This window comes from Coregonus lavaretus (assembly GCF_964263955.1).
Source record: "Coregonus lavaretus genome assembly, contig: HAP1_SCAFFOLD_525, whole genome shotgun sequence".
In the NCBI taxonomy this organism is placed as follows: domain Eukaryota; kingdom Metazoa; phylum Chordata; class Actinopteri; order Salmoniformes; family Salmonidae; genus Coregonus; species Coregonus lavaretus.
The window spans coordinates 14741-40945 of record NW_028164736.1 but is presented as its reverse complement, the minus strand read 5'-3'; the positions used below and the strand labels follow the sequence as shown (position 1 = coordinate 40945).

At 45.4% G+C, this 26205-nt stretch overlaps 1 protein-coding gene across 1 annotated transcript; it reads right to left on the bottom strand.

Moving 5' to 3' along the window:
• Positions 1–396: 396 nt before the first annotated feature.
• Positions 397–25130, bottom strand: slc29a3 (solute carrier family 29 member 3). The gene is made up of 11 exons (XM_084191755.1): positions 24978–25130; positions 20092–20749; positions 18885–19133; positions 16936–17018; positions 12852–12930; positions 8887–9034; positions 7701–7863; positions 5691–5910; positions 5499–5557; positions 4216–4360; positions 397–1042 (listed from the first exon to the last, which is right to left on the bottom strand). Exons 2-11 carry the CDS (start codon positions 20206–20208, stop codon positions 812–814), a joined length of 1494 nt encoding a protein of 497 aa, XP_084047881.1. The 5' UTR covers positions 20209–20749; positions 24978–25130; the 3' UTR covers positions 397–811.
• Between the last annotated feature and the right edge of the window lie 1075 nt (positions 25131–26205).

The window sequence follows — 26205 nt, the reverse complement described above, 5'->3', positions numbered from 1 at the left end:
ACATCCACAGGTACACCTCCAATTGACTCAAATGATGTCAATTAGCCTATCAGAAGCTTCTAAAGCCATGACATCATTTTCTGGAATTTTCCAAGCTGTTTAAAGGCGCAGTCAACTTAGTCTATGTAAACTTCTGACCCACTGGTACAGTGAATTATACGTGAAAATAATCTGTCTGTAAACAATTGTTGGAAAAATTACTTGTGTCATGCACAAAGTAGATGTCCTAACCGACTTGCCAAAACTATAGTTTGTTAACAAGAAATTTGTGGAGTGGTTGAAAAACAAGTTTTAATGACTCCAACCTAAGTGTATGTAAACTTCCGACTTCAACTGTATGTGAACGTGAGTAATTACCTTGAAAACAACGGTCGGCCATCTTGGATGCAGTCTCCAGTTCTTATTACACCTCTGTGATGATAACCATGATGATGATGATGATGATGGGTGGAAGGGAGAAGAACTGACAAAAGGATTTACTGGAAACATTTATTATCAAACTATGAAATCCAGTTTTCAAAACAGGAAATGTAGATGACTTGTTATATTGCATGGGGAGAACTGAACCGACTGTGTACTGCCATTAGTAATATCACAAAAACAATCCATACATTTATGTGGGTGTCGGGTATCGCCGGCTAATGCTTTGATCTGATTGAATCTAGGCTTTACTCCTCCTCTTCCTCAGATACAGTGGACTACGAGGACAGTGAAGTCCAGCCAGGTCGCTCAAGATTCACTGCGAAATTCGACATCCGTCCAGGTAAGCAGGACGTCAGGCGACGTCTCCTCCTCCTCCTCCTCCTCCTCTTCAGATGAAGTGTACTATCAACACAGAGAAGGCCGATCCCACAGCCAGTCCCAACGTCAGGAAGAAGCTCATCACCACGCCTGCGGGCTCCGCCAGGTCCCGCGTCACCACCTTGGGTCCGTAGATCATGGGCAGGGTGCCCAGGTACCCGTTGGAGACGCCCAGGAGACAGATGAAGACGACTGGGAAGAGGTCGTGGCTGAAGAGGACCGTGTGAAGGTGGTCTCTGGGCTGGAGGTTACATAAAGAAAATATTATTAAGACAAGTTGCTATAAGATAAACTAAATGTAAAAAACAAAAGGCTGCATCTCTATGGGCCCTGGTCAACAGTAGTTCATTATGTATAGGGAATAGGGTTCCATTTGGGGAATAGGGTTCCATTTGGGGAATAGGGTTCCATTTGGGGAATAGGGTTCCATTAGGGGAATAGGGTTCCATTAGGGGAATAGGGTTCCATTTGGGGAACAGGGTTCCATTTGGGGAACAGGGTTCCATTAGGGGAATAGGGTTCCATTTGGGGAACAGGGTTCCATTTAGGGAATAGGGTTCCATTTGGGGAACAGGGTTCCATTTGCTTCAATCGCAACAGTGCTGGCCTTTTTGGTAGTTACAGGGGGAAAAAGAAGCTAATAGTCAATGTCATAACACATAAGTGTATTATAAAGCTTTATAAAGGACGTTATAAAGCAGTATACGCACGTACTTCATAGAAGGCGTTACTAAAAAGACTATTAAGACGTGTTGCAATAAGAAACCTTTTTTTTTTTTTTTTAAACAAAGCTTTAATTGCAACTTCTATTCAACCGAGTGCTGGTCTTTTTTTTTTTATCTTTGATGTGATCGACTGTCCAAGCCTGGTCCCAGATCTGTTTTCTCCTTCTATAGCCTGGTCCCAGATCTGTTTGTGCTCTTGCCAACTTCATTGCGGTCATTGTCTAGCCAAGTGACAATGAGTGGCAAGGAGTTGGCATGATAGCACAGACAGACTGGCCCTCAGGCTAATCGACTGTTGGCTCCTCCAGACTGGCCCTCAGGCTAATCGACTGTTGGCTCCTCCAGACTGGCCCTCAGGCTAATCGACTGTTGGCTCCTCCAGACTGGCCCTCAGGCTAATCGACTGTTGGCTCCTCCAGACCGGCCCTCAGGCTAATCGACTGTTGGCTCCTCCAGACTGGCCCTCAGGCTAATCGACTGTTGGCTCCTCCAGACTGGCCCTCAGGCTAATCGACTGTTGGCTCCTCCAGACTGGCCCTCAGGCTAATCGACTGTTGGCTCCTCCAGACTGGCCCTCAGGCTAATCGACTGTTGGCTCCTCCAGACTGGCCCTCAGGCTAATCGACTGTTGGCTCCTCCAGACTGGCCCTCAGGCTAATCGACTGTTGGCTCCTCCAGACTGGCCCTCAGGCTAATCGACTGTTGGCTCCTCCAGACTGGCCCTCAGGCTAATCGACTGTTGGCTCCTCCAGACTGGCCCTCAGGCTAATCGACTGTTGGCTCCTCCAGACTGGCCCTCAGGCTAATCGACTGTTGGCTCCTCCAGACCGGCCCTCAGGCTAATCGACTGTTGGCTCCTCCAGACTGGCCCTCAGGCTAATCGACTGTTGGCTCCTCCAGACTGGCCCTCAGGCTAATCGACTGTTGGCTCCTCCAGACTGGCCCTCAGGCTAATCGACTGTTGGCTCCTCCAGACTGGCCCTCAGGCTAATCGACTGTTGGCTCCTCCAGACTGGCCCTCAGGCTAATCGACTATTGGCTCCTCCAGACTGGTATTTAGTCAGCAACCAATTGTGCAAGTTCTCCCACTTAAAAATATGAGAGAGGCCTGTAATTTTCATCATAGGTACACGTCAACTATGACAGACAAATTGAGAAAAACAATTCCAGAAAATCACATTGTAGGATTTTTAATGAATTTATTTGCAAATTATGGTGGAAAATAAGTATTTGGTCACCTACAAACAAGCAAGATTTCTGGCTCTCACAGACCTGTAACTTCTTCTTTAAGAGGCTCCTCTGTCCTCCACTCGTTACCTGTATTAATGGCACCTGTTTGAACTTGTTATCAGTATAAAAGACACCTGTCCACAACCTCAAACAGTCACACTCCAAACTCCACTATGGCCAAGACCAAAGAGCTGTCAAAGGACACCAGAAACAAAATTGTAGACCTGCACCAGGCTGGGAAGACTTAATCTGCAATAGGTAAGCAGCTTGGTTTGAAGAAATCAACTGTGGGAGCAATTATTAGGAAATGGAAGACATACAAGACCACTGATAATCTCCCTCGATCTGGGGCTCCACGCAAGATCTCACCCCGTGGGGTCAAAATGATCACAAGAACAGTGAGCAAAAATCCCAGAACCACACGGGGGGACCTAGTGAATGACCTGCAGAGAGCTGGGACCAAAGTAACAAAGCCTACCATCAGTAACACACTACGACGCCAGGGACTCAAATCCTGCAGTGCAAGACGTGTCCCCCTGCTTAAGCCAGTACATGTCCAGGCCCCGTCTGAAGTTTGCTAGAGTGCATTTGGATGATCCAGAAGAGGATTGGGAGAATGTCATATGGTCAGATGAAACCAAAAGATAACTTTTTGGTAAAAACTCAACTCGTCGTGTTTGGAGGACAAAGAATGCCGAGTTGCATCCAAAGAACACCATACCTACTGTGAAGCATGGGGGTGGAAACATCATGCTTTGGGGCTGTTTTTCTGCAAAGGGACCAGGACGACTGATCCGTGTAAAGGAAAGAATGAATGGGGCCATGTATCGTGAGATTTTGAGTGAAAACCTCCTTCCATCAGCAAGGGCATTGAAGATGAAACGTGGTTGGGTCTTTCAGCATGACAATGATCCCAAACACACCGCCCGGGCAACGAAGGAGTGGCTTCGTAAGAAGCATTTCAAGGTCCTGGAGTGGCTTAGCCAGTCTCCAGATCTCAATGCCATAGAAAATCTTTGGAGGGAGTTGAAAGTCTGTGTTGCCCAGCGACAGCCCCAAAACATCACTGCTCTAGAGGAGATCTGCATGGAGGAATGGGCCAAAATACCAGCAACAGTGTGTGAAAACCTTGTGAAGACTTACAGAAAACGTTTGACCTGTGTCATTGCCAACAAAGGGTATTTAACAAAGTATTGAGAAACTTTTGTTATTGACCAAATACTTATTTTCCACCATAATTTGCAAATAAATTCATAAAAAATCCTACAATGTGAATTTCTGGATTTTTTTTCCTCATTTTGTCTGTCATAGTTGACGTGTACCTATGATGAAAATTACAGGCCTCTCTCATCTTTTTAAGTGGGAGAACTTGCACAATTGGTTGCTGACTAAATACTTTTTTCCCCCACTGTATTTCCACTAGAGGACAAGAGTTGAGGACGTTCTCTCCCTTCTTTACCTGGTAGTTGCATAACATGAGGAGAGGCACCAGGACTGTCCGGGAGAGGACCAGGGAAGGTAGGACTCTACTGGTGGGGCCTGGAACCTGCAGCCAGGCCGTGGCCTGACGACCACAGAAGTCAGCCACGTTATAGAGGAAGAAGCTGGAGAGAAAATAATGACTTTATTATCCCCCCCATCTCAGAGTAGGAGTGATGATCTAGGATCAGGTCGTCCCTGTCCATGTAATCCATTTCATTACGATCTAAAAGGCTGAAAACTGATCCTGGATCAGCACTCCTCTATGAATACAGGCCCTGTGCAACATGTGATGGCATATCAAGTATAGATACAGGAAGCGTAGATACACCAAGACCACACTCAATGAGCTGTATAAGGCCATAAGCAAACAAGAAATTGCTCACCCAGAGGTGGCGCTCCTAGTGGCCGGGGACTTTAATGCAGGGAAACTTTAATCCATTTTACCTCATTTCTACCAGCATGTCACATGTGCAACCAGACAAAAAATAAATAAACTCTAGGCCACCTTTACTCCACACACAGAGACGCATACAAAGCTCTCCCTCGCCCTCCATTTGGCTAATCTGACCATAATTATATCCTCCTGATTCCTGCTTACAAGCAAAAACTTAAAATCAGGAAGCACCAGTGACTCAGTGAATAAAAAAGTGGTCAGATGATGCAGATGCTAAGCTACAGGACTGTTTTGCTAGCACAGACTGGAATATGTTCTGGGATTCTTCCGATAGCATTGAGGAGTACACCACATCAGTCACTGGCTTCATCAATAATTGCATCGATGACGTCGTCCCCACAGTGACCGTACGTACATACCCCAACCAGAAGCCATGGATTACAGGAAACATCCCCCCCTTTGTTTTTACACTGCTGCTACTCGCTGTTTATTATCTATGCATAGTCACTTTACCCCTATCTACATGTACAAATTACCTGGACTAACCTGCACCCCCGCACATTGACTCTGTACCGGTACCCCCTGTATATAGCTTCGTTATTACCTGGACTAACCTGTACCCCCGCACATTGACTCGGTACCGGTACCCCGTTTATAGCCTCCTTATTGTTATTTTATTGTGTTATTTAGTTTATTTAGTAAATATTTTCTTAAATCTTATTTTTCTTAAAACTGCATTGTTGGTTAAGGGCTTGTCAGTAAGCATTTCACTGTAAGGTCTACACCTGTTGTATTCGGCGCATGTGACAAATAAAATGTGTTAATCGACCAGACAAGATAAAGAGCTGAATCAATCCGATTGTCACCTGGTGAGTGGGGTGAAGTATGTTGTGGTCCAGGGGCTGCCACTGTTCCGGTTAACAGACTGAGAAGAGAAGACAACATCAGATAAGATAACATAAAAGACAATTGTCTTAGAAGATAGCAGCACTGTTTACCCCCCTTTGTTAATAATTTTTACTGCCATTGTTAATAAGGCGACATCTAAGTTCTTCTACCTGGATCCCAGAGGAGACGGCGGGGAACACCATTATAGAGATGAAGAATACGTAGAAGACGCTGAGACCCAGGATCCACGTCTTCTGAAGGATGGGTTTTAGAGGAGGGATGGACACGGAGGAGACGGTGCTCGCTGGGGCTCCCTCCTGGCCGTCCGCCTCACCACGGGGCTCCGGTAGGGTCGCCGCACTGCTGTACTCTGCTGCCAGCATGTAGTGCCTGAGGAAGGGAAACGGTTTTTCGGGCAAGTACGCAACATTTTAAAAATAATGTATCATCTATGCAATAACATTTGGTAACACCTGTAGGTATATGTTTTATTACTTGCTATAACTATGTATAAGCCCATTATAATGTATTATTATAAAAAGGTCTATAATATGTTGTCTCTGTATGTAATTGTGTAATTTGACCTTATAGCCCTTGTAATGTATTAGAACAAACAGAAGTTGATGCTGAATAGTCAACAATGTCCAAAAAGCCTTTGTGCAAAAAAAACTTCCTGCTTTACTTTCCCAGAAATGCTTTTTCTGCATTGTTTACTGTTCAGCATCAACTTATCTTTGTTCTATAATATCCCTTCCCGTTATCTAAGAGCACCTCATGGTATATTAGACCTACACTACCGGTCAAAGGTTTTCAAACGCCTACTCATTCCAGGGTTTTTCTTTATTTAAAAAAAAAACTATTTTCTACATTGTAGAATAATAGTGAAGACATCAAAACTATGAAATAACACATATGGAATCATGTAGTAACCAAAAAAAAAAAGTGTTAAACAAATCAAAATATATTATATTGAGAGAATGCCAAGAGTATGCAAAGCTGTCATCAAGGCAAAGGGTGGCTATTTGAAGAATCTCAAATATAAAATACATTTTCATTTCTTTAACACTTTTTTGGTTACTACATGATTCCATGTGTGTTATTTCATAGTTTTGATGTCTTCACTATTATTCTTCAATGTAGAAAATAGTAAAAAATAAAGAAAAACCCTTAATGAGTAGATGTTCTAAAACCTTTGACCGGTAGTGTGTCTCTACTGCTAATGTGTTGTTGATATTGATGCCTTTTGGGTCAACAGAGCATTCTGTGAGAAGTTTATTTTTTTGGACAAAGGCTCATATCAAAAGGTTTTAATGAACAGAAACTGGGAAATGTTTATTTTAGGGAACACCTCAGTATGAATAAAGCCTGTTTCCTTGGTTTCGGGAGAGGGGACTAGTTTCATTTAACTGTGGTTTGCCTGACCACAGCAGGACAAAACTCACAGAGTCACTACAACACAGTTCCTCATCTTCTCGCCCCACATTCCTCTCAGCCTCTGACGCACGTTATTGGACAGTCTATAATTAGGTGTTAGCAGTAACGATGTTGCCTTCGGTAGCCTAGTTAGCATGACATATGATGAGTGTTATTGCTGTGCACTGGCCTGAGTGTGTGTTCGTGTGTGTGTGTGTGTGTGTGTGTGTGTGTGTGTGTACCTACTGTGAGTAAGCCAGTTTGGGCAGCAGCAGTGTGTGTGTGTGTGTGTGTGTGTGTGTGTGTGTGTGTGTGTGTGTGTGTGTACCTACTGTGAGTAAGCCAGTTTGGGCAGCAGCAGTGTGTGTGTGTGTGTGTGTGTGTGTGTGTGTGTGTGTGTGTACCTACTGTGAGTAAGCCAGTTTGGGCAGCAGCAGTGTGTGTGTGTGTGTGTGTGTGTGTGTGTGTGTGTGTGTGTGTGTGTACCTACTGTGAGTAAGCCAGTTTGGGCGGCAGCAGAAGTGTGTGTGTGTGTGTGTGTGTGTGTACCTACTGTGAGTAAGCCAGTTTGGGCAGCAGCAGAAGTGTGTGTGTGTGTGTGTGTGTGTGTACCTACTGTGAGTAAGCCAGTTTGGGCAGCAGCAGAAGTGTGTGTGTGTGTGTGTGTGTGTGTACCTACTGTGAGTAAGCCAGTTTGGGCAGCAGCAGTGTGTGTGTGTGTGTGTGTGTGTGTGTGTGTGTGTGTGTGTGTGTGTGTGTGTACCTACTGTGAGTAAGCCAGTTTGGGCAGCAGCAGGTACATGATGATACAGAGAAGGATGAAGACGTCAGCGGTCAGGAAGTAAGCTAGAGCGCTGTCAGTCACATCTTTAGCTGCTGCCAGGTCAACTATGGAGGCTACTGCACTGATAGTCCCTCCCATAGCCTGGCCTGGGAGAGAGGGGAGAGAGGGGAGGGAGGGGGAGAGGGGGAGAGGGAGGGAGGGAGAGAGAGAGGGAGGGAGAGAGAGAGGGAGGGGGAGAGAGGGAGGGGGAGAGAGGGGGGGGGGGAGAGGGAGGGGGAGAGAGGGAGGGGGAGAGAGGGGGGGGGGGGGGAGGGGGAGAGAGGGGGAGAGGGATGGGGGAGGGGAGAGGGAGGGAGGGGGGAGAGAGAGGGAGGGAGGGGGGAGAGATTGAGGGAGGGAGGGAGGGAGGGAGGGAGGGGGGAGGGAGGGAGGGAGATAGAGGGAGGGGGGAGAGATAGAGGGAGGGAGGGAGGGGGGAGAGAGGGAGGGAGGGAGGGGAGAGAGAGGGAGGGAGGGAGGGGAGAGAGAGGGAGGGAGGGAGGGGAGAGAGAGGGAGGGAGGGAGGGGAGAGAGAGGGAGGGAGGGAGGGGGGAGAGAGGGAGGGAGGGAGGGGGGAGAGAGTGAGGGAGGGAGGGGGGAGAGAGGGAGGGAGGGGGGAGAGAGAGAGGGAGGGGGGAGGGGGGAGAGAGGGAGGGGGGAGGGGGGAGAGAGGGAGGGGGATAGAAGGATGGGATGGGGAGGGGATAGAGGGATGGGGAGGGGATAGAGGTAGAGAGGGGAGGAGGGAGAGAGGGCAAAAGGACTGACTGTGTCATGCTGTTTATAGAATGATGTCTGGATAAAGGATGAGAAGCATGTCTAATCAGATGAGTGTTTACTCTAAGTTGTTTGGTATGAAAGCCCCGGCTAAGTGGCGTCAATGTAAGCAGTGATGGGACAGATACAGATAGTCTCAAAGGGAACAGTTTGGGTATGCTATGGATTTTTTATCATGTAGACTAGACTGTTGGGTACATGATATTGGCATGCTAAGTATGGTACGTAGAGAGATTAATCTTCTGAATATGAGAGCCTTCGTGTGTGTGTGTGTGTGTGTGTGTGTGTGTGTGTGTGTGTGTGTGTGTGTGTGTGTGTGTGTGTGTGTGTGTGTGTGTGTTGGTGTGTAATACCTGATATGAGTGCCTGTGATATCCTCATTGGGAAATGTCCGCTGATCCCGAACACAGAGCCAGAGAAGAGGTTGGAGGCCCCACTGACCAGAGCAACACTGGCTAAAGTCCCAAAGAAGAACTGGTCTCTACAGCCAGATGAATCCACCTGTACAGTAGGATCAACTTTAATGTCCTGCGGTGAAAACTGTCTTAGACACACGTACATTCTAGTCTTGACATTTACACTGCATGTTACCCATGTCACTTCGTGTGTATATATACACACACACACACACACACACACACACACACACATATATATTTACATATACAGTGGCGAAAAAAAGTATTTAGTCAGCCACCAATTGTGCAAGTTCTCCCACTTAAAAATATGAGAGAGGCCTGTAATTTTCATCATAGGTACACGTCAACTATGACAGACAAATTGAGAATTTTTTTTCCAGAAAGTCACATTGTATGATTTTTAATGAATTTATTTGCAAATCATGGTGGAAAATAAGTATTTGGTCACCTACAAACAAGCAAGATTTCTGGCTCTCACAGACCTGTAACTTCTTCTTTTAAGAGGCTCCTCTGTCCTCCACTCGTTACCTGTATTAATGGCACCTGTTTGAACTTGTTATCAGTATAAAATACACCTGTCCACAACCTCAAACAGTCACACTCCAAACTCCACTATGGCCAAGACCAAAGAGCTGTCAAAGGACACCAGAAACAAAATTGTAGACCTGCACCAGGCTGGGAAGACTGAATCTGCAATAGGTAAGCAGCTTGGTTTGAAGAAATCAACTGTGGGAGCAATTATTAGGAAATGGAAGACATACAAGACCACTGATAATCTCCCTCGATCTGGGGCTCCACGCAAGATCTCACCCTGTGGGGTCAAAATGATCACAAGAACGGTGAGCAAAAATCCCAGAACCGCACGGGGGGACCTAGTGAATGACCTGCAGAGAGCTGGGACCAAAGTAACAAAGCCTACCATCAGTAACACACTACGCCGCCAGGGAGTCAAATCCTGCAGTGCCAGACGTGTCCCCCTGCTTAAGCCAGTACATGTCCAGGCCCGTCTGAAGTTTGCTAGAGTGCATTTGGATGATCCAGAAGAGGATTGGGAGAATGTCATATGGTCAGATGAAACCAAAATAGTAAAAACTCAACTCGTCGTGTTTGGAGGACAAAGAATGCTTAGTTGCATCCAAAGAACACCATACCTACTGTGAAGCATGGGGGTGGAAACATCATGCTTTGGGGCTGTTTTTCTGTAAAGGGACCAGGACGACTGATCCGTGTAAAGGAAAGAATGAATGGGGCCATGTATCGTGAGATTTTGAGTGAAAACCTCCTTCCATCAGCAAGGGCATTGAAGATGAAACGTGGCTGGGTCTTTCAGCATGACAATGATCCCAAACACACCGCCCGGGCAACGAAGGAGTGGCTTCGTAAGAAGCATTTCAAGGTCCTGGAGTGGCCTAGCCAGTCTCCAGATCTCAACCCCATAGAAAATCTTTGGAGGGAGTTAAAAGTCCGTGTTGCCCAGCGACAGCCCCAAAACATCACTGCTCTAGAGGAGATCTGCATGGAGGAATGGGCCAAAATACCAACAACAGTGTGTGAAAACCTTGTGAAGACTTACAGAAAACGTTTGACCTGTGTCATTGCCAACAAAGGGTACATAACAAAGTATTGAGAAACTTTTGTTATTGACCAAATACTTATTTTCCACCATAATTTGCAAATAAATTCATAAAAAATCCTACAATGTGATTTTCTGGATTTTTTTCCCCTCATTTTGTCTGGGTGAGATCTTGCGTGTATGTCTTCCATTTCCTAATAATTGCTCCCACAGTTGATTTCTTCAAACCAAGCTGCTTACCTATTGCAGATTCAGTCTTCCCAGCCTGGTGCAGGTCTACAATTTTGTTTCTGGTGTCCTTTGACAGCTCTTTGGTCTTGGCCATAGTGGAGTTTGGAGTGTGACTGTTTGAGGTTGTGGACAGGTGTCTTTTATACTGATAACAAGTTCAAACAGGTGCCATTAATACAGGTAACGAGTGGAGGACAGAGGAGCCTCTTAAAGAAGAAGTTACAGGTCTGTGAGAGCCAGAAATCTTGCTTGTTTGTAGGTGACCAAATACTTATTTTCCACCATAATTTGCAAATAAATTCATTAAAAATCTTACAATGTGATTTTCTGGATTTTTTTTCTCAATATGTCTGTCATAGTTGACGTGTACCTATGATGAAAATTACAGGCCTCTCTCATCTTTTTAAGTGGGAGAACTTGCACAATTGGTGGCTGACTAAATACTTTTTTCCCCCCACTGTGTGTATATATACAGTGGGGAAAAAAAGTATTTAGTCAGCCACTATTTGTGCAAGTTCTCCCACTTAAAAAGATGAGAGAGGCCTGTAATTTTCATCATAGGTACACGTCAACTATGAAAGACAAATTGAGATTTTTTTTTCCAGAAAATCACATTGTAGGATTTTTTATGACTTTATTTGCAAATTATGGTGGAAAATAAGTATTTGGTCACCTACAAACAAGCAAGATTTCTGGCTCTCACAGACCTGTAACTTCTTCTTTAAGAGGCTCCTCTGTCCTCCACTCGTTACCTGTATTAATGGCATCTGTTTGAACTTGTTATCAGTATAAAAGACACCTGTCCACAACCTCAAACAGTCCCACTCCAAACTCCACTATGGCCAAGACCAAAGAGCTGTCAAAGGACACCAGAAACAAAATTGTAGACCTGCACCAGGCTGGGAAGACTGAATCTGCAATAGGTAAGCAGCTTGGTTTGAAGAAATCAACTGTGGGAGCAATTATTAGGAAATGGAAGACATACAAGACCACTGATAATCTCCCTCGAACTGGGGCTCCACGCAAGATCTCACCCCGTAGGGTCAAAATGATCACAAGAACGGTGAGCAAAAATCCCAGACCTAGTGAATGACCTGCAGAGAGCTGGGACCAAAGTAACAAAGCCTACCATCAGTAACACACTACGCCGCCAGGGACTCAAATCCTGCAGTGCAAGACGTGTCCGCCTGCTTAAGCCAGTACATGTCCAGGCCTGTCTGAAGTTTGCTAGAGTGCATTTGGATGATCCAGAAGAGGATTGGGAGAATGTCATATGGTCAGATGAAACCAAAATAGACCTTTTTGGTAAAAACTCAACTCGTCGTGTTTGGAGGACAAAGAATGCTGAGTTGCATCCAAAGAACACCATTCCTACTGTGAAGTATGGGGGTGGAAACATCATGCTTTGGGGCTGTTTTTCTGCAAAGGGACCAGGACGACTGATCCGTGTAAAGGAACGAATGAATGGGGCCATGTATCGTGAGATTTTGAGTGAAAACCTCCTTCCATCAGCAAGGGCATTGAAGATGAAACGTGGCTGGGTCTTTCAGCATGACAATGATCCCAAACACACCGCCCGGGCAATGAAGGAGTGGCTTCGTAAGAAGCATTTCAAGGTCCTGGAGTGGCCTAGCCAGTCTCCTGATCTCAACCCCATAGAAAATCTTTGGAGGGAGTTGAAAGTCTGTGTTGCCCAGCGACAGCCCCAAAACATCACTGCTCTAGAGGAGATCTGCATGGAGGAATGGGCCAAAATACCAGCAACAGTGTGTGAAAACCTTGTGAAGACTTACAGAAAACGTTTGACCTGTGTCATTGCCAACAAAGGGTATATAACAAAGTATTGAGAAACTTTTGTTATTGACCAAATACTTATTTTCCACCATACTTTGCAAATAAATTCATTAAAAATCCTACAATGTGATTTTCTGGATTTTTTTTTCTAATTTTGTCTGTCATAGTTGACGTGTACCTATGATGAAAATTACAGGCCTCTCTCATCTTTTTAAGTGGGAGAACTTGCACAATTGGTGGCTGACTAAATACTTTTCCCCCCCACTGTGTATATATATATATATATAAAAAAATAACACACCTTGACCATGACCGTGGTCACTATGAACACAGCCAAGATGACGATCAGAGAGGACAGGATACGCACCGCTGGGGACAACCTGAGAGAGAGACAGAGACAGACTGAGGGATTGGCGTCACTCCGCTGGGGACAACCTGAGAGAGAGACAGACTGAGGGATTGGCGTCACTCTGTTCTATCACTGTGTTCCCTTGCATCAGAGAGGCAAGTTGAAGTTCGGTAGCACACACAGATCTGGGATCAGGCTTACCCAAGCCTTTAGCAGAGGAGATTCAGCAACTCTTGGAGGACAATGGATGTTGATCAAAGTAAACCCCTGAAGAAGGCCAAAAGCCGAAACGTGTTGGTTTTAGGTAGCAGCAGTGATCCCTTCCCTTAGCCCTTACATTTAAGGTCCAAACACGGCAAGACTGTCAAATAAAAAGGTCACTGTGTGGAAGGATAATGTTCCTTTACATCCTGAGCTGACTCCATCCATACCTGGTACAGAGCAGACCGTCTGTTTGGCTGAGAGAACACATGACCTCGCAGGCTCCAGTGTTTGTAGCCAGGTCTATTGATTGGCTGACTGAATCTGGTCCCTCTAATGATGTCCTCTAAAGGGGGATTTGGCCTCTGTTTGTTTTGCATGTTACCTGTTAACTAGTAGGTAGTTGAGTACCAGACAGAGGACACAGTGGAGGTTACCTGTTAACTAGTAGGTAGTTGAGTACCAGACAGAGGACACAGTGGATGTTACCTGTTAACTAGTAGGTAGTTGAGTACCAGACAGAGGACACAGTGGAGGTTACCTGTTAACTAGTAGGTAGTTCAGTACCAGACAGAGGACACAGTGGAGGTTACCTGTTAACTAGTAGGTAGTTGAGTACCAGACAGAGGACCGACGGCACAGTGGAGGTTACCTGTTAACTAGTAGGTAGTTGAGTACCAGACAGAGGACACAGTGGAGGTTACCTGTTAACTAGTAGGTAGTTGAGTACCAGACAGAGGACCCAGTGGAGGTTACCTGTTAACTAGTAGGTAGTTGAGTACCAGACAGAGGACCGACGGCACAGTGGAGGTTACCTGTTAACTAGTAGGTAGTTCAGTACCAGACAGAGGACACAGTGGAGGTTACCTGTTAACTAGTAGGTAGTTGAGTACCAGACAGAGGACACAGTGGAGGTTACCTGTTAACTAGTAGGTAGTTGAGTACCAGACAGAGGACCGACGGTACAGTGGAGGTTACCTGTTAACTAGTAGGTAGTTGAGTACCAGACAGAGGACACAGTGGATGTTACCTGTTAACTAGTAGGTAGTTGAGTACCAGACAGAGGACACAGTGGATGTTACCTGTTAACTAGTAGGTAGTTGAGTACCAGACAGAGGACACAGTGGAGGTTACCTGTTAACTAGTAGGTAGTTGAGTACCAGACAGAGGACCCAGTGGAGGTTACCTGTTAACTAGTAGGTAGTTGAGTACCAGACAGAGGACCCAGTGGAGGTTACCTGTTAACTAGTAGGTAGTTGAGTACCAGACAGAGGACCGACGGCACAGTGGAGGTTACCTGTTAACTAGTAGGTAGTTGAGTACCAGACAGAGGACACAGTGGAGGTTACCTGTTAACTAGTAGGTAGTTGAGTACCAGACAGAGGACACAGTGGAGGTTAACTGTTAACTAGTAGGTAGTTGAGTACTAGACAGAGGACACAGTGGAGGTTACCTGTTAACTAGTAGGTAGTTGAGTACCAGACAGAGGACACAGTGGAGGTTACCTGTTAACTAGTAGGTAGTTGAGTACCAGATAGAGGACACAGTGGAGGTTACCTGTTAACTAGTAGGTAGTTGAGTACCAGACAGAGGACACAGTGGAGGTTACCTGTTAACTAGTAGGTAGTCGAGTACCAGACAGAGGACACAGTGGAGGTTACCTGTTAACTAGTAGGTAGTTCAGTACCAGACAGAGGACACAGTGGAGGTTACCTGTTAACTAGTAGGTAGTTGAGTACCAGACAGAGGACACAGTGGAGGTTACCTGTTAACTAGTAGGTAGTTGAGTACCAGACAGAGGACACAGTGGAGGTTACCTGTTAACTAGTAGGTAGTTGAGTACCAGACAGAGGACCCAGTGGAGGTTACCTGTTAACTAGTAGGTAGTTGAGTACCAGACAGAGGACCCAGTGGAGGTTACCTGTTAACTAGTAGGTAGTTGAGTACCAGACAGAGGACACAGTGGAGGTTACCTGTTAACTAGTAGGTAGTTGAGTACCAGACAGAGGACCGACGGCACAGTGGAGGTTACCTGTTAACTAGTAGGTAGTTGAGTACCAGACAGAGGACACAGTGGAGGTTACCTGTTAACTAGTAGGTAGTTGAGTACCAGACAGACGGCACAGTGGAGGTTACCTGTTAACTAGTAGGTAGTTGAGTACCAGACAGAGGACACAGTGGAGGTTACCTGTTAACTAGTAGGTAGTTGAGTACCAGACAGAGGACACAGTGGAGGTTACCTGTTAACTAGTAGGTAGTTGAGTACCAGACAGAGGACACAGTGGAGGTTACCTGTTAACTAGTAGGTAGTTGAGTACCAGACAGAGGACCGACGGCACAGTGGAGGTTACCTGTTAACTAGTAGGTAGTTGAGTACCAGACAGAGGACACAGTGGAGGTTACCTGTTAACTAGTAGGTAGTTGAGTACCAGACAGAGGACCCAGAGGAGGTTACCTGTTAACTAGTAGGTAGTTGAGTACCAGACAGAGGACACAGTGGAGGTTACCTGTTAACTAGTAGGTAGTTGAGTACCAGACAGAGGACACAGTGGAGGTTACCTGTTAACTAGTAGGTAGTTGAGTACCAGACAGAGGACACAGTGGAGGTTACCTGTTAACTAGTAGGTAGTTGAGTACCAGACAGAGGACACAGTGGAGGTTACCTGTTAACTAGTAGGTAGTTGAGTACCAGACAGAGGACACAGTGGAGGTTACCTGTTAACTAGTAGGTAGTTGAGTACCAGACAGAGGACCCAGTGGAGGTTACCTGTTAACTAGTAGGTAGTTGAGTACCAGACAGAGGACACAGTGGAGGTTACCTGTTAACTAGTAGGTAGTTGAGTACCAGACAGAGGACACAGTGGAGGTTACCTGTTAACTAGTAGGTAGTTGAGTACCAGACAGAGGACACAGTGGAGGTTACCTGTTAACTAGTAGGTAGTTGAGTACCAGACAGAGGACCGACGGCACAGTGGAGGTTACCTGTTAACTAGTAGGTAGTTGAGTACCAGACAGAGGACCCAGTGGAGGTTACCTGTTAACTAGTAGGTAGTTGAGTACCAGACAGAGGACCCAGTGGAGGTTACCTGTTAACTAGTAGGTAGTTGAGTACCAGACAGAGGACCGACGGCACAGTGGAGGTTACCTGTTAACTAGTAGGTAGTTGAGTACCAGACAGAGGACCCAGTGGAGGTTACCTGTTAACTAGTAGGTAGTTGAGTACCAGACAGAGGACACAGTGGAGGTTACCTGTTAACTAGTAGGTAGTTGAGTACCAGACAGAGGACCCAGTGGAGGTTACCTGTTAACTAGTAGGTAGTTGAGTACCAGACAGAGGACCCAGTGGAGGTTACCTGTTAACTAGTAGGTAGTTGAGTACCAGACAGAGGACACAGTGGAGGTTACCTGTTAACTAGTAGGTAGTTGAGTACCAGACAGAGGACCGACGGTACAGTGGAGGTTACCTGTTAACTAGTAGGTAGTTGAGTACCAGACAGAGGACACAGTGGAGGTTACCTGTTAACTAGTAGGTAGTTGAGTACCAGACAGACGGCACAGTGGAGGTTACCTGTTAACTAGTAGGTAGTTGAGTACCAGACAGAGGACACAGTGGAGGTTACCTGTTAACTAGTAGGTAGTTGAGTACCAGACAGAGGACCCAGTGGAGGTTACCTGTTAACTAGTAGGTAGTTGAGTACCAGACAGAGGACACAGTGGAGGTTACCTGTTAACTAGTAGGTAGTTGAGTACCAGACAGAGGACCGACGGTACAGTGGAGGTTACCTGTTAACTAGTAGGTAGTTGAGTACCAGACAGAGGACCCAGTGGAGGTTACCTGTTAACTAGTAGGTAGTTGAGTACCAGACAGAGGACCGACGGTACAGTGGAGGCTATGGCCAGATAGCTCTCAAAGTAGTCCTGTCAAGGCCAGAGGGAAACGTTTCCATGTTAGTCATTTAGCAGACGCTCTTATCCAGAGCTACTTACAGTTAGTGCGTTCATCAGTCCTTTCCACTCACAGCCCGTATACGGGTTGAAAAGGGCAGATTTGGGCACTGATAAACGCCTAAATTGGAACACAGTGGCTGTACAGTAACATGCTATACATGATGACATCAGAGCTCAGTGGCTGTGCAGTAACACGCTATACATGATGACATCAGAGCTCAGTGGCGGTACAGTAACATGCATACATGATGACATCAGAGCTCAGTGGCTGGACAGTAACATGCTATACATGACGACATCAGAGCTCAGTGGCTATACAGTAACATGCTATACATGATGACATCAGAGCTCAGTGGCTGTGCAGTAACATGCTATACATGACGTCAGAGCTCAGTGGCTGTGCAGTAACATGCTATACATGACATCAGGGCTCAGTGGCTATACAGTAACATGCTATACATGACGTCAGAGCTCAGTGGCTGGACAGTAACATGCTATACATGACGACATCAGAGCTCAGTGGCTGTGCAGTAACATGCTATACATGATGACATCAGAGCTCAGTGGCTGTGCAGTAACATGCTATACATGATGACATCAGAGCTCAGTGGCTATACAGTAACATGCTATCCATGACGTCAGATCTCAGTGGCTGGACAGTAACATGCTATACATGACGTCAGATCTCAGTGGCTGGACAGTAACACGCTATACATGACGTCAGATCACAGTGGCTGGACAGTAACATGCTATACATGACGACATCAGAGCTCAGTGGCTGTGCAGTAACATGCTATACATGATGACATCAGAGCTCAGTGGCTGTGCAGTAACATGCTATACATGATGACATCAGAGCTCAGTGGCTGGACAGTAACATGCTATACATGACGTCAGATCACAGTGGCTGGACAGTAACATGCTATACATGACGTCAGATCTCAGTGGCTGGACAGTAACACGCTATACATGACGTCAGATCACAGTGGCTGGACAGTAACATGCTATACATGACGACATCAGAGCTCAGTGGCTGTGCAGTAACATGCTATACATGATGACATCAGAGCTCAGTGGCTGTGCAGTAACATGCTATACATGATGACATCAGAGCTCAGTGGCTGTGCAGTAACATGCTATACATGATGACATCAGAGCTCAGTGGCTATACAGTAACATGCTATCCATGACGTCAGATCTCAGTGGCTGGACAGTAACATGCTATCCATGACGTCAGAGCTCAGTGGCTGGACAGTAACATGCTATACATGACGTCAGATCTCAGTGGCTGGACAGTAACATGCTATACATGACGTCAGAGCTCAGTGGCTGTACAGTAACATGCTATACATGACGTCAGATCTCAGTGGCTGGACAGTAACATGCTATACATGACGTCAGATCTCAGTGGCTGGACAGTAACATGCTATACATGAGGTCAGAGCTCAGGTTCTGCGTTTGATGTGTTATACCCTGGGTTGTCCTGAACAGAATGAGCCCGTTTGTCGTATTGTGGAGACAATTAGCAGGGGAAACACGCACCTGAATGCACTCACGTCTCCTTTCTATGCTCACAAAAATTACAATCCGTTTGTCTGAAGTGCCTTTTGGAAAGCCTAACACTGTAATATCGTATTTTATAACTTAGCTAGCCACGTCGGCAATATAATAATCTTTCAAATGACGCCCACCTGACCCAGATTGCGATTCATAAAATGGTTGTTGCTTTGGATCTGTGTGACGAGTGAAAGAACACTCTGTTCCAATTCCTACAGCTGTCATAAGATGAATGCAGTAGACACAAAAACACGCACACACACCACTTCACCAACTCACGCTAAGATCTGAGCGAGGCTCCTCTCCGTGACCGGTAGGATCGGTGTTATTACTCAGCTTGTAGGTCCAGTAGTGTTTGGCTGTGATGAAAAAGTTCCAGGGCAGCAAGGAGCCGATGCCCAACAGGAAGAAGACCATGTACACCATACAGTAGGAGTCTCCTGGACAGTGGCGGGAGGCTAAGGGCCGCCCAGTGGCCCCCGGGGGTCCTGCATGGTGCTGCTTGGGCAGGAGAGGGGCCCTGTCTATCTACAACGTAAGGAAGTGGATATGTTACGGTAGATGTGGGGAAAGGCCTAAAAGTTAGCATTGGGTTAGTATACCATTTGAAAATAAGACAAGTTTTAATATACAGTACCAGTCAAAAGTTTGGACACCTACTCATTCAAGGGTTTTTCTTTATTTTTACTATTTTCTACATTGTAGAATAATAGTGAAGACATCAAAACTATGAAATAACGCATATGGAATCATGTAGTAACCAAAAATGCGTTAAACAAATAAAAAAATTTTTTTAAATTGTCCTTTGGTCTGGAGTCGAAATTTGAGATTTTTGGTTCCACTACACACACAATATAATGTCAAGACCTTTTTGATTTCTGCCTTTCTAAATGAAATGTTGTTATGTCCGCACCTTAGCACACACGCACCCCCTCACACACGCAGCCACACACACACACACACATCCATCCACACACACATCCATCCACACACACATCCATCCACACACACACACATCACAACTGCTGCTACCAGACTCTTATTATGATTGCTAAAAAGTGCACAATTTAATCCCCCCTTCCCCAAAAACACGTGTACATATTGGACTATAAATTGTGCCTTCCTGTATTATACTGATGCTAAAATGTTTCTTCTATTCTACGGAGACATTTACTTTATGTTGGTCTTCTTCTCTTGTATTAGTTCTTATTGTTCTTGCATTGTCTGGAAGGAACCTGCAGTCAGCATTTAGTTGGGTGGTGTTTACCATGTGTAAACAACTAATACAACTTGAAACTTGAACACACACACACACACACACACACACACACACACACACACACACAAGGTCATTCTTAGGACACATTCACCCCCTCTATCTGCTGTAGTTAGTCTACCGTAGCTTTGTGCGCATCCAGAGCAACTCCTAGTGATGTGAATGTCGAAACACGACTAATAAAACGTGAAACTCGTTGATGTTGTTTACCTCATCAGGGCCCAGTCCCTCGGTCTCCTCGTCAGACATAGGGGAGGAGTGGATGGGAGGAGCTGCCCAGTAGGTGGAGTTCACACTGGCCTGTAGAGACTCTGTACCATCAGCCATAATCACACACAGGGAGAGGGGGAGGAGGAGGGAGGAGGGAGGGAGAGGGAGAGGAGGAGGGAGGGAGAGGGGGGGAGGGAGGGAGAAAGGGGAGGAGGAGGGAGGGAGAGGGGGAGGAGGAGGAGGGAGGGAGAAAGGGGAGGAGGAGGGAGGGAGAGGGGGAGGAGGAGGAGGGAGGGAGAGGAGGGAGGGAGAGGGAGAGGAGGAGGGAGGGAGTGAGGGGAGGAGGAGGGAGGGAGTGAGGGAGGGAGGAGGAGGGAGGGAGAGGGGGGAGGGAGGAGGAGGGAGGGAGAGGGGGGGAGGAGGGAGGGAGAGGAGGAGGGAGGGAGTGAGGGAGGGAGGAGGGAGTGAGAAAGGAAAGAGGGACAGGAGGGGGAGACTGGGAGAGAGAAGGACAGAGAGGGGGAGGAAAGGAGAGACAGTGAGGTGCTTCTCCAGGGGTGTGTAGGACTGCTCTACCCAAGGTTGAGGGCCATAGTGTGGGGGAGAGACTCAGGCAACACTGGGGATCAGGCCCGTATGGGCAGTCAGGCTACAGCACCTACAGACGGAGGAAGGAGAGAGAGCTCACAGTAATGCTTTTGACCAACGACCATGACAGTCGTAGTATTGATATAATAGTCCTGTTATCTGTACCATTTAACAGGGACACACAAACATCCTCCACGCTTATAACAGCTGTTTAGGATGACCGTGACCCCTGACATCAGCACATGACCCACAACACTATCACTCAGATACTTATAGATGTGTGTGTCTGTCTGTCTGTCTGTCGGTCTGTCTTTCTTTAACACCGTGGTAAAAGGATGTCACAGACAGTTGGGTAAGAGGTGCTCTGAGAGAGCATTAGACAATAGATGCCTGTGTTTCACTTAAGAGTGGAATGCAAAAACTACCTCTCCTCCCTAGTTGAGACAGTCTACCTCTGTGTCTACATAGACCTAACATCACTGTTAACTGTTAACGACAGTCCTGACTTCTACCACAGTTGGAATGTTTTATCTGTCCTTGACTGGATCAAAAAAATAAGGCAAGAAAGTCACACACTATGCATGGTGGGAATCCAGCGAACTTCTGGAAAGTAGTCAAATCTCTGAAACAAACCCCCCCCTAAGATCTGGAAAGCAGTATATGTCCTCCCCCTACATAAAGGAGGAGATCCTTCTGGCATGGATAACTACCGTCCAATTTCCAAGTTATGTTGCCTTTCCAAAGTTTTAAGAATCCCTGGCCAACTCTCAGCTAAGAACTTTAACATCTCACTCTATTCTTAAAATGTGCCCCAGTCTGGGTTTTAGACCTGGACACAGCACAGTTTTCGGCTGCTACGCTTGTTCTATATGATGTGTTAAAATTGCTTCGATTATAAAAACATTGTTCTGCGTTACTTATAGACCTTTCCAGGGCCTTGGACGCCGTTGACCGTTTACATTCTCATTCACAGGCTGACTGAAATAGGCCTGGATCAGGCTTCTTGCAAGTGGTTTGAGAATTCTCTGTCAGATCAGACACAAAAAAAGGTGTACCGCAGGGGTCTGCCTTAGGACCTGTTCTCTTTTACTATTTATATAAATAATATTGGTCTATCTGTTAAAACGTGTAATATTCATCTGTATGCAGACGGTACTGTTGCCGTTGACGACGCAACTGTAGACCAGGCGTTGCTATAGCTGCAATGTTGCTATGGCTGCAATCTGACTTTGTTGCCTTACAAATGCCCTTGTTGGTTTAAAACTTGTACTTAATGTGGGCAAGAATAAATATATGTTATTCTCACAAAAATGTTTCAGATGGATTACATATTTATTCATTGGATGGTTCTCCCATAGATCGGGTTCCCGCCTATAAATATCTGGGATTTTGGATTAACATTTTAGTCATTTAGCAGACGCTCTTATCCAGAGTGACTTACAGTTGTGAGTGGATACATTTTTCCCGTACTGGTTCCCAGTGAGAATCGAACCCACAACCCTGGCGTTGCAAGCACCATGCTCTACCAACTGAGCCACACGGGACAAAGATAAGGTAAATCAGCTTTTAGCTTGAAAGCACCTCATTGCTGGAACCAACTACAAAATACATTACAGTTGGATGTTCTGGTGCCGCTCGAGCAATTAAAAATATTGATTGGGGACCTACTTATTGAGGAATGTAACTGTTCTTCTTGAATATTTGTGTTTTGCTGTATTTTATATAGTATTTGATTTTTGAAAATTGAATATACACTGCCAGTCAAAAGTTTGGACACACCTACTCATTCCAGGGTATTTTTTAACTATTTTCTACATAGTAGAATAATAGTGAAGACATCAAAACTATGAAATAACACATATGGAATCATGTAGTAACCAAAAGTGTTAAACAAATCAAAATATATTTTATATTTGAGATTCTTCAAATAGCCACACTTTGCCTTGATGACAGCTTTGCACACTCTTGGCATTCTCTCAACCAGCTTCACCTGGAATGCTTTTCCAACAGTCTTGAAGGAGTTCCCACATATGCTGAGCACTTGTTGGCTGCTTTTCCTTCACTCTGTGGTCCGACTCATCCCAAACCATCTCAATTGGGTTAAGGTCAGGGTATTGTGGAGGCCAGGTCATTTGATGCAGCACTCAATCACTCTCCTTCTTGGTAAATTAGCCCTTACACAGCCTGGAGGTGTGTTGGGTCATTGTCTTGTTGAAAAACAAATGATAGTCCCACTAAGCCCAAACCAGATGGGATGATGTATCGCTGTAGAATGCTGTGGTAGCCATGCTGGTTAAGTGTGCCTTGAATTCTAAATAAATCACAGACAGTGTCACCAGCAAAGCACCCCCACACCATAACACCTCCTCCTCCATGCTTTACGGTGGGAAATACACATGTGGAGATCATCCGTTCACCCACACCGCGTCTCACAAAGCCACGGCAGTTGGAACCAAAAATCTCAAATTTCGACTCCAGACCAAAGGACAAATTTCCACCGGTCTAATGTCCATTGCTCGTGTTTCTTGGCCCAAGCAAGTCTCTTCTTCTTATTGGTGTCCTTTAGTAATGGTTTCTTTGCAGCAATTCGACCATTAAGGCCTGATTCACAGTCTCCTCTGAACAGTTGATGTTGAGATGTGTCTGTTACTTGAACTCTGAAGCATTTATTTGGGCTGCAAATTCTGAAGCTGGTAACTCTAATGAACTTATCCTCTGCAGCAGAGGTAGCTCTGGGTCTTCCAATCCTGTGGCGGTCCTCATGAGAGCCAGTTTCATCATAGCGCTTGATGGTTTTTGTGACTGCACTTGAAGAAACTTTCAAAGTTCTTGAAATGTTCCGTATTGACTGACCTTCATGTCTTAAAGTAATGATGGACTGTTGTTTCTCTTTGCTTATTTGAGCTGTTCTTGCCATAATATGGACTTGGTCTTTTACCAAATAGGGCTATCTTCTGTATACTCCCTCTACCCTGTCACAACACAACTGATTGGCTCAAACGCATTAAGAAGGAAAGAAATTCCCCAAATTAACTTTTAAGAAGGTACACCTGTTAATTGAAATGCATTCCAGGTGACTACCTCATGAAGCTGGTTGAGAGAATGCCAAGAGTGTGCAAAGCTTGTCATCAAGGCAAAGGGTGGCTATTTGAAGAATCTCAAATATAAAATATTTCAATGGTGACTCCATGCTTAAATAAAGGTACAATACAAATAAATGCACCCAACAATTGAATGGGGTAAACCTAGACAATGTTTTGCCATGCAGGGTGTCCTTGACTCAGATGTTCGGGGGTGGGGGATTATTATTTTTTGGCCCGCACTACAGACGGCTATATCAGTCCGCTAATACAGGACTATTAATTTTGTATGTATATATATTTTCTTACTTCTGATTTTTCAGGGGGCCCCTACTTCCCGTGGCTATGCCATGACTGTGAGTCTGTCCCCGTGTCCTTGACTGTGACAGACCCACTAGGATGACACCGGTCCATTTAAAATAAATACAGCCAGCCTACAGTGGGGGGAGTTTATGAAAACGTAATCTCTCGTTGACAGACTACGGAAACATAACTGTGCATCTGACCAAATTACGCAAACTTTCAGTTCTGGGTTAACCGAGATGAAAACGTGACCAGACAGACCACATGAAGCCACAATACTTGTTCCTGTGAACCAAATGCCACTCATATAGTTATAGGTGTGATGTGATCAAATAAGGTCTTCCTTTCTGCTATTTTATTGCACAACAGGAGTAACCATCACTCCAACATTGGCCGGGATTCAATCCCACCGCGTTTTGTCGGTTGTGCAGTTTTGCAACCTCTTTTGGGTGAGCCAGTCAAAACAGAGAGGACTATAGGATTGTGAAGTGCTGATCTTGCATCCGTAAGTATCACGTGTTGGCCTCACGACTTTAATTCTACTTCTGTGGTTTGCACAACTGCTGCGGAACGATGATGACTAGACTAGACTAAATCACAATCACGTCAAACCGAGATTGACTAAGTCTGAAAAGAGTTTAGTGGCTATATTTGGCAACGCATCTACCCCAAACACAATAATCATTCAACCGGTTCATCTGCCTTTCCACACTGCAGCAGCAATCTAGTAACCTTTATACACTCCCTGCATCATTCATTTGATTGAATCTATGGTACAACGTATCAAACGGATAACTGTATGGAACAGATATCTAGGAACGTTCAGAATACACGATCACTCACCAACCAATGTGTAGGTGTGTACTCAAAACAGATACACACCTTATCGATATTCATATACCATCAGATACTCACCTACTATTCGACGCGTGTCAGCATGAGAAAGAAAGCACACATTAGCTGATGTTGGTGGCTTTGGCGAGTCAGAATATGTTGGATCCGATGTAAAAGTCAGCTGAAACTCGCTCACAGACTTCTGTTATTGTCGTCCTCGCTCAATCTCGGCTCGAACCACACCGTCGTCACTAGCTGCCACAGAGTTATAAACTCCGCCCTTTTCTTCAATTTCTCTTCTTACGATTAGATTTTAAACCTAACCTTAGCCACAATGTTAACCTTATGCCTAACCCTAACCTTAAATGAAGACCAAAAAGCTATTTTTTGTTTATATTAATTTTTATATTTTTTTTACACTTTGTGGCTGTGGTAACTAGTGGAAACCAACCACTCCCGGTGTGTTTTAATCAACCTCCTGACTATAGAGACCAGAGTAGCAGAATTCAGAGCAGTCGTCGCAGACATTCACAACATATCCACGAGCGCATGGATTAACCGTGCAGTACTCATATTCAGCAGCAAAGGGCGCTGTGGGACCGCATAATTTGTTAGCGATGGTTTAGAAAAGTTATACCCGTGTAATGTGAATGAATACTGTACAGCCCCCAAACTCAGATCTGGACCTCAAAGTCCCACTGATTCCCCCCCCCCCTTCTTCATCCCTTCTAATAAGGGACTGATTTAGATCTGGGACCCCAGATGGGTGGAGACTGTCATGTACTTACCTGAGTGGCCTGAGGGTGGCGCTGTTACTAATTACTACATGTGATCGTCTGGACTTGCACTTGACCCATGACGTCCAGATAAACGTTGTTCTTTTACCCACATCCCTGCCTCAGTGTGCTGAGATATATTACATGGTGTCAGAAGTTAAAAAGTAATACAAAGGAAAGCTCCACATGATGAAATATGAAACAAATGAGACCCCCCAACTACTCTGAAGGGAAATCTAGCCGACAAATTGGAGTGTGGATCCAGAAATTCAACCTTTATATCGTCGCCAGTGGCATCTCAGAAAAATCTGAAAAAAAGTTAAATGTGCCACATTCCTGGAAGTGGCAGGAGATTTATGCAATCAAGTTATTCAATACGTTTGATTTTGACGATGATGTAGATGACTTGGATGTATTAAAAGAGCTTTTCCGAACATACTGTGAGCCAAGAAAACAAATGTTTTTTTTATGAGAGTGCAAGGACGAACAGAGTCAATTGATGCTTATGTGACTGATCTAAAAAACAAAGCAAA

What these genes read in the sequence shown, in the direction of transcription:
- slc29a3 (XM_084191755.1), bottom strand. Translation starts at nt 20,208, where the DNA reads ATGGCTGATGGTACAGAGTCTCTACAGGCCAGTGTGAACTCCACCTAC. An exon ending in AGGGACTGGGCCCTGATGAG is followed by an intron (nt 19,134 to 20,091) that starts GTAAACAACATC and finishes CTTACGTTGTAG; the next exon opens with ATAGACAGGGCCCCTCTCCT. An exon ending in TGACCACGGTCATGGTCAAG is followed by an intron (nt 9,035 to 12,851) that starts GTGTGTTATTTT and finishes CCTACTGTACAG; the next exon opens with GTGGATTCATCTGGCTGTAG.